This window comes from Scleropages formosus, chromosome 15 (genome assembly GCF_900964775.1).
Source record: "Scleropages formosus chromosome 15, fSclFor1.1, whole genome shotgun sequence".
NCBI classification, from domain to species: Eukaryota; Metazoa; Chordata; class Actinopteri; order Osteoglossiformes; family Osteoglossidae; genus Scleropages; species Scleropages formosus.
The window spans coordinates 12,668,070-12,676,123 of NC_041820.1; the positions used below are offsets into that span (position 1 = coordinate 12,668,070).

At 41.9% G+C, this 8,054-nt stretch overlaps 1 protein-coding gene across 1 annotated transcript; it reads right to left on the reverse strand.

The window, feature by feature from the left end:
• Positions 1-4,687: 4,687 nt before the first annotated feature.
• Positions 4,688-6,566, reverse strand: nkx2.1 (NK2 homeobox 1). Its single transcript, XM_018731117.2, has 2 exons — positions 6,188-6,566; positions 4,688-5,400 (listed from the first exon to the last, which is right to left on the reverse strand). Exons 1-2 carry the CDS (start codon positions 6,552-6,554, stop codon positions 4,688-4,690), a joined length of 1,080 nt encoding a protein of 359 aa, XP_018586633.2. The 5' UTR covers positions 6,555-6,566.
• Positions 6,567-8,054: the final 1,488 nt, after the last annotated feature.

An 8,054-nucleotide genomic window follows, 5' to 3' on the forward strand; every position in this document is an offset into this window, starting at 1 on the left:
TTAAAATATGCGGTTAGCAACATAAAACTTGAAAGAATGCCGCGCCTAATGTGTGGCACGTGACGCTAAATCTGACACCAATTATGTCAGATTTTGAATTCCCCCTCAAATTTGCACACACATGCAATCAAGACGGGGAAATAAAATGCGGCTCTGAGAGGAATTCTTTAAAGAAACGCAGACAAAGAAAAACACAAGGCAAAATGGCACAACGGAGAACATACGATCTTACAAACGTTAATTGTGATTAAACATTTAAATATCAAGAAATGATGTTAAAAAAAAAAAAAAAAAAAAAACCGCACACATAACTGCCATGTGAACAAACGGTCCCATGCCAAACCTACCAATGGTGAAAGTGATTGAACAACCCTTAACCCGAAAGAGACAGCCATTACAATCAGCCGCCTCATTAAAAGGCGCGCGCCCGAGCGCGCACACCGGCACAAGGTCGCGCGTGCAGGACGGGGTCTTCGGAACTCGGTCTAATTGGCGCATTAAGATCCTCACGAAGGGTGCTTTATTTTAATGGATTTCCCACTTTCCTGAGAGAAAATAAGTTGATTTGGAGACTTCGGAGATTAATAAAATAGTGCTTATATATTAAAGTAAAATATCGACAAACCTGAAGGCGACCGATAGCGGATCACCACTATTAAAAATGAAGAGGTGCACATAAATCTGGAATGACGTACTCATTATTTGAAAATATTTTAAATTCACTGTATAGTACTGCACGTCACTCCAGCTGCTAGCTAGTCAACAGTGTCGTTTAAAGTGCTGAATATGTTAATTCCAGAAGTCTCCGTGTTCATTGCTAATTATATTTTGTGCACACAATTATCCACGCAGATGTAACGGTGCGATTGAATACTACGTACTGCGTGTGTCACGGGAACCACAAAGCTGTGGCAAGTACTGTAGTAAACAAAGGGCTGGCTAAGGACAGTAATAGCTGAATAATAACGTTCGTACCTCAGAAATGATGCATTTACACTGTGTGGTTTAATTTGAACAGAAATTAAAACTAAAAACTTTCTTAAATTACGCTATAGCCACCATATATATTTAGTGTTACGGTTTTTTGTTTGCGTAACTTGCGCAACATGTTCAAAACCGATATTTTTCCTTGAAATTAAAAATAAACACATTACCTTTTAAAATACGCGTTTTGTTGTACACTTGCGTTACTTTTAGGTACAGTCCGAAAAGGGAATTGTATAACTAGTTCACCTTTTTTTCCCGTTAAATAAAGTTTACTTGAGAAAAAAGGTGTTAGACAGTTAAGTTTAATACCTACTGTATTTTTATATAGATAATCAAGTTTCATATATTTAATTGTGATGGATTTTAGCAAAAAAACAATATGACGACGTTTAATACCTTCGGAAAATGTATAGATAATGAATTCAACACTTGACTAAAATAAAATTATTTTTCAGTCCCATATGTCTTTCGTGTGTACGGAATTAATCTGGTTAAAAGACGAGAGTATTTGTAGAGAAATGTCCGAGATAAAAAAACAGGACAAATAATGTTTGCGAGTAATTTCTAAAAAAAAAGCAAACCGAACAAAAATATTGGTTATTCGTAGAAAACAATAACTAACCGGCGCCAGGGATGAATCAATAACTGACTTAACAATAGCAAAATCAAAACGAAAGTTCAAAGTAAAAATAGTTTAATGCTCAAAGCTTCTTTTTTATCTTCCTGATGAATAGCGATATGACATATGAACAATTAAATTGGATATTATGCATATAATATAAATGCGTAGTAAAGTTAACTTCTGTACTACCCCAGTTGTAACAAAGTTTAATTTTTTTTCTGCCATTACTTACTACTAATTAAGCCTACTACTTTTCTATTACTATCAATAATACTTAGTGTAACTCTGCCCCACCCTCATCCCACCCCCTCATAAATAAAAATAGATATAAAAAAGAACGCGGCCTTACATAGCTGGGCCGCATATAAATCATCAGCCAAGCATGTTTTTATTCTTTCTTTTTGCCAAACTGTGTTAACCTTGGCCTACCTTAGCTTCCGGAAATCTCAGGGTACCACTTCTCTTTCTGCTACTAAAATGATCATTTCACCTCGTTACTTCATCTCTCGAAAATGAGGAATGTGTGAGATATGTTAAACTTGCTTTTGTAGAATAAACACGTGCGTCTAACGGGATATTCGCACGACAGGGGCAAAACACGAAGGAACAGAAATTTTCTTCAAGATTGTACAATCAAGCGGCTTACGTCTTAATAACCTTAGCTTCATATTAACAGGAACCCTATGTGTTTCTTGCATACACATTTGTTCTTGACGTTTCTAAATGAACCAACTCATTGGGCAAAAACAGATTCTGCAGTATTACTTTTGTTTGTTTTTAATTTTTTGTCAATCTTGAAACATTCACATCTCAAATAAAAGAAGAAAAATGCAATAAATTTAAATAAAAGCAGTAGATTTCGAGACCCAAGTCAATTTTAGAATTCTGCTAGGCCGTCCCATCTGATTAAATAAAATTATCCTAATACTTTTTATACTGAACGCAAAAAAATCGTTTTAATATTTTATATTAACATTTTATACTTAACAGACAAAGAAAAAGGACCATCTAAAAGGTCGCAGAATGTACAATTGTAAAACAGATACCTCAGACAACACATAGATACACACACACACACACACACACACATTCAATATATGTACAAACTTCTATACACACACACACACACATATTTGTAACGTATTATACGACAGTAGAGCAATGTTATAAAAATATTTATGATAAGGCGTTCTATTATTGCTATTTCAGCATTAGTAGTAGTGGTAACAGGCTACAGATTTGCTCCTAAGTGATACCAGAGTACAAACCTTATACATATTAAAACATCGTAATCTACCAAACGTTTATAAACGTTATATTTTAGTCTATTCTGTTTCCTTCAGTTCTTAATGGCTTTTAGAGAAGGTACCACTGGCTACTGAGGAGAAACTGTTCTCAGTTAAGGACAACTCTTGTCCAAACATGAATGGAATTTATAAATGTTCTTTCTAAAGAAGTGTTGATATAAATTTCCACGGCTTGGAAATAGAGTTTTTCACCGTTACTGTATTATAGACACACAGCCACACATCCACAGGGAAACACATGTAGATGAACTCGGACTTCATAAATCAACGTTACCATGGTTGATAACTTGCTGACTTAACTCTGATGAGACATATACGTGACAGATGTACCTGGACATAGTGAAGTAATATCAAGGTAAGCATGTGCTTTGTACGATTGCGCTTTTTCACTGCATCTATTTTAGGCTCGGAGTTCTGGTATTCATAAATAATCTGAAAATTGAACCGAAAAAATAAGTACACCTAAACATAACATATATATTTAAAATATTTGCAAATACATAGGAGAAGAATGGGCCATAAAGACAACACACTCACCGTGTAACTGGCAACCCTGAAAAGTGCAGACGCTCTGAGTGCTGCTTGAACTTTGCACAACCCAGTGAGGTTCCCAGCATTTTCCCATCGGTCTCCAACAGCTTCGTCTCGTGTTGCAAGCGCACGATATTTTGATGTTAAGAACTGCGAATTTTTGGTTTAGACTACTACCTTCCCTAAATTAAAAAAAGGCTATTGCATCCAGCAAATGCAGCCGTGTTAAGCATAGGCTATTTCCTACAAAAAAAAGGCAATAGTATAATGAGGCTACTGTCTATTACTTTTGCAGTTTTTGTGATTGTGTGTACAATGATTTATCTAGTTAGAAGTTTTCATACTTTTTTAATCTGGTAAAACCGTTGATTCTTTTAGTCATAATGTATGTACCGCAACAGAGCATAGCATCATAGGGTTAGATTATTTTCCACTTCCATTTGTTTAATATCAGCGTGATTATCTGAAGTTCTGTACGCTTCTTTTCCTACACACGATGATATGTACACAATAATTAATTGTAAAACCAGGTTCAATAAAGGGATGTGAATTTAATTTTTTATAATTTATTAATATGATTGAATGACTATATATATGGCAAGTATCTATATAACTTACAAGAAAAATAAGTACAAATAACAATCAAACTCATATTATACAGGCAAACTTCAATGTCGATAAAAATTTTTGTACAATATACAGATTACAGCTAAAAACTATGCATTCAATGCAAACCTTTTACAGAAATGTACAAGCTACGTTTTACATGAGAGTATTAGAAATAGGGGTTACTTGACCCTCCTCAATCGTTTCTGAAAACGCCAGATTAGCTCTTCGATTCGGTAAGATTTTTCGCCGTTTTAATTCCACGGGACGCGCGCTCCCGCTGACAAACGCGCTCCTTCCTTTTAATTCTCTGAAGTCTAAACCCATCCTTGTTTAAATGGAATCTAATCTGCCTTCAGAACTTCGTACGATGCTTCTTTGCTCGACCGTCCGCGTGGTGCCTCTTTACGCCTTGCCTTGGGTTCGAGTCTTGATTATCAAGTCCAGTGTCTACAAAATCCAGTAGAGGATCAATAACAATTTCTTGAGAAAATGAGCTTTGTACATGAACATGCAGCCGCCGCTGTCCGTATGCACAGAAAGCCTTGTCACACCTGTGTTATTATTGTTGTTGTTGTTGTTGTTGTTGTTGATTTTGTTGAAACTGTGCGATTTCACGTTGCTGCTGCTGCTGTCACCACGTCCTGCCGTACAGCAGGGCAGAGCAGGGCAGGGCGCCTCCGTACTCAGAGCCGGAGGAGCTCAGGTGCGAAAGGCCCGACACCTGGCTCTGCAGGGAGGGGGAGCTGCTCGAGTGCTGCACTAAATCTGGAGAGTGTCCCGCACTTCCCACTTGAGGTGTCTGGTGTTGGCTCATAGCCGAGCTGTTGCTGGACACGATCATGACGTTGCCTGCCTGGTGGTGGTGGTGGTGGTGGTGGTGGTGGCCCTGTATGGTGTTGGTGGGGGTGTGGGTGCCCGCCTGGCACGGCTTGCCGTCTTTTACCAGCACGGGTACGGCGACCCGTCGAGGCGACTGCTGCTGCTGCTGCTGCTGCTGTTGCTGCTGCTGACAAGAGCCGGACTCCTGCTGCATTTGCTGCTGAGACACCTTGTCCTTGGCCTGCCTCTTCATTTTGTACCGATGGTTCTGGAACCAGATCTTCACCTGGGTGGGTGTCAGGTGGATCATGCTGGCCAGGTGCTCCCGTTCCGGCGCGGACAGGTATTTCTGCTGCTTGAAGCGCCGCTCCAGCTCGTACACCTGAGCCTGGGAGAACAGGACTCGTCTCTTCCTCCGCGGGGTGCTGGACAGGGGTCCCATGCCCTTGCCCACCTCGGCCAGAGAGCTCAGACTGCCCATGCTGCCCATGTTCATCCCCGATGACGAGCCCATGAAGCGGGAGACTGCAGGAGAGAAGGAGCCAGTAGTACCGAGGACGAGGAGCAGGACAACAAGAAGTACAGCGCAACACCAAAAAAAGAGCAGCACGGAGCAACCGAGAGCTGCATGGAATGCGACAATGATGCACCTTAGCAAAACGGTTATCATGGGAAACGCGCTTTAAAATTCCGTCAAGTCGGAAAAAAACTCGGAGCAAGATTTCTTCAACGTTTTCGAAATGCATTCATCAAATTTTGCACACTGTAAAGTCTCGCGCATACATTCATGAGGTCAAAGATAAAATGAGTTCAGCGAAACGGCAACAATTTTAGTGTTACTGTAACTGCTGTGCCGTGCTGTATACATAATAAAAGTTTTCATTTTTAATGCGGATCCAAAGTATTAGAATTAGATCCCTATTGCGCATCTCGTATTTACAGTGACACAAAACACGGGAACTTCACCATTCCAACAGTTCCTATAAAATATTTCAGTTGCACTTTGATCGCTGTTACAAAAAACTGCCGCTAACGAAATTTGCCTTTTAATGGTATTTTTAGCAGGCACGATGTATGGATTACGCCAAAATATTACTTCCCATCCACACTTCGAGTGAAAACGGGATTTGCGCAATAATTACTTTTCTGAGGCAGGCAATCAAGGGAAAGTGAAAACTGTATCGGGCTACTTTGAAACTGATAATGAGACTTCGCGGTTTCTCTCTGTCCAAACCGACGTCAAGCGCTCACTCTGACTCTGCAGACCCCCCTCACCTGCCACTGCAGGGATCGGGAGCTCATTTCCACTTACTTGAGGAGAAGCGGGGGTCTGGGTTGGCCCCGTACCAGCCGGTGGTCGTGCTGCTGCCCCTCATGCTGTCCTGGTAGGGCGGAAGCTCGCTCATGTTGCCCAGGTTGCCGTTACAGTACCCCCCCATGGCGGTGTGTGACAGCTGAGACACCCCAGCTGCGCTCATGTGGTACGTGGCAGACACCGTCCCGTTGTGGCCCATATGATGCTGCTGCATGGCCGCCTGGGAAACCTGCGGCTGCCGGTACGAGGAGAGGGACGTCCCCAGGTTGTTACCCTCCATACTTACTTTCTTGTAGCTCTCCTCGAGGGGACTCAAGATATCAGAGACAGAAAAAGGAGTCGTATGCTTGGGGCTCATCGACATTGTTCTGCGGCTGGAGAGGGGACGATGAGAAGAGAAGGCAAGAGGAATGTCTCTCTCTCTCTCTCTCAGTCAGTCAGTCAGTCAGTCAGTGTCTCTCGGCGTCTCTCCGCGTCTCTCCGCGCTCCTTTTTTTTTTTGCCCAAATCCTCCCGCTGTCCTTCCCTCGACGTCGGAGCTGCTGGATGGAGACGCAGCGAGTGCCTCAAGTCCGCCTTAATTGGGTTGAGTGGAGGCTCAGGGCTGCTTTTCGTTTGTTTTAGCTGGGCTCCAGGTTTAAGGCTGCCACCAGAGGCGGGGCATCGGCAGCCAGGCGACATGACAACATCACAACATCACAAAGGAGCCCCGCGGCCCCGCGGCCCCTGCAGCCCCGCGCAATTTGCTTCGCGCGTTAATGGCAAAGTACCTGCGAGTTGCCCTCTCTCAAGGACGACGTGATCCCGACAAAAAGCCGCCATTTTTGCGAGCCGGATATAACCTAAAAAGAGTGATTGATGACTGCTGCTGCTGCTGTTGTTGTTGTTCGTTATGATATTCGTGCAATTGTTATCATTGGCATTTATTATTCGGAAAACAGTTACATCTAACACAACGAAACAAAAACGAGTATGATTTTGCCATCACCTACTTCACCGCTATCAACGACAATATTGTAATTTGGCTGAGCTGCTTGTGTACAAACTGTATATATTAAGTTGATATTATAAGGATCACAATCTAGTGCTGAAACTGTCTCTGATGCTCAATTTGAATCCCTCACTTTAAATGGACTTGAGAGGCATGCGGTGATTGCGCTTGTTAACGATGTTTGCGGTATGCTGGCTCGTGCTCTCGCGCACGGAACAAGCGGTATTGCGTGGGGGGGGGGGGGGGGTGAGCAAACAAATAAGCCAATGAACGCAGATCCATGAAGAGAAGGCATAAGTGATTGATTCGGTTCTGAATACATCCGATAGCCGAGGAAACTTCCAAGACTCAATTCCATGATAGTCATGTCTGAGATGCACCGTCAGTCAGTACTACAGACATACTGACTAAGAGCATCATCCGTTGCGCTGAGAACCTGCACTCGATGGAGATCTAAACCTCAGCGCTATATTTAAGGGCCCAAGGAATCAATCTACCGGAAAAAAAGATAGTTAACCCCGAATTTCTAACGGAGGGAAAATCCCTTCGCGTGGAAAAAATATTACTGTTCATCTTCTGCATTGATATTTTATAATGGAAACATGAAAGGTATATTCAAAGCCAGCTAAACATTAAAAAAAAAAAAGGCATTTTGCTTGAGCATATAAAGAATACAATGATCTACATCCATGACAAAGCCCGCATCTACTGTATGGCAGTGTGTATTTACTTTGTGCACTTTTCTGGTCGTTTCCTTTAACACGTTACCGTTGGTGTTTAAATCGGGTAATTTTGTCGTGTCCTGCTTAGATTTGTGGCCTAGCACCTTCAAAGTTTACAGTACAAATCCCCGCTCCTCCTTTAGTACCCATGA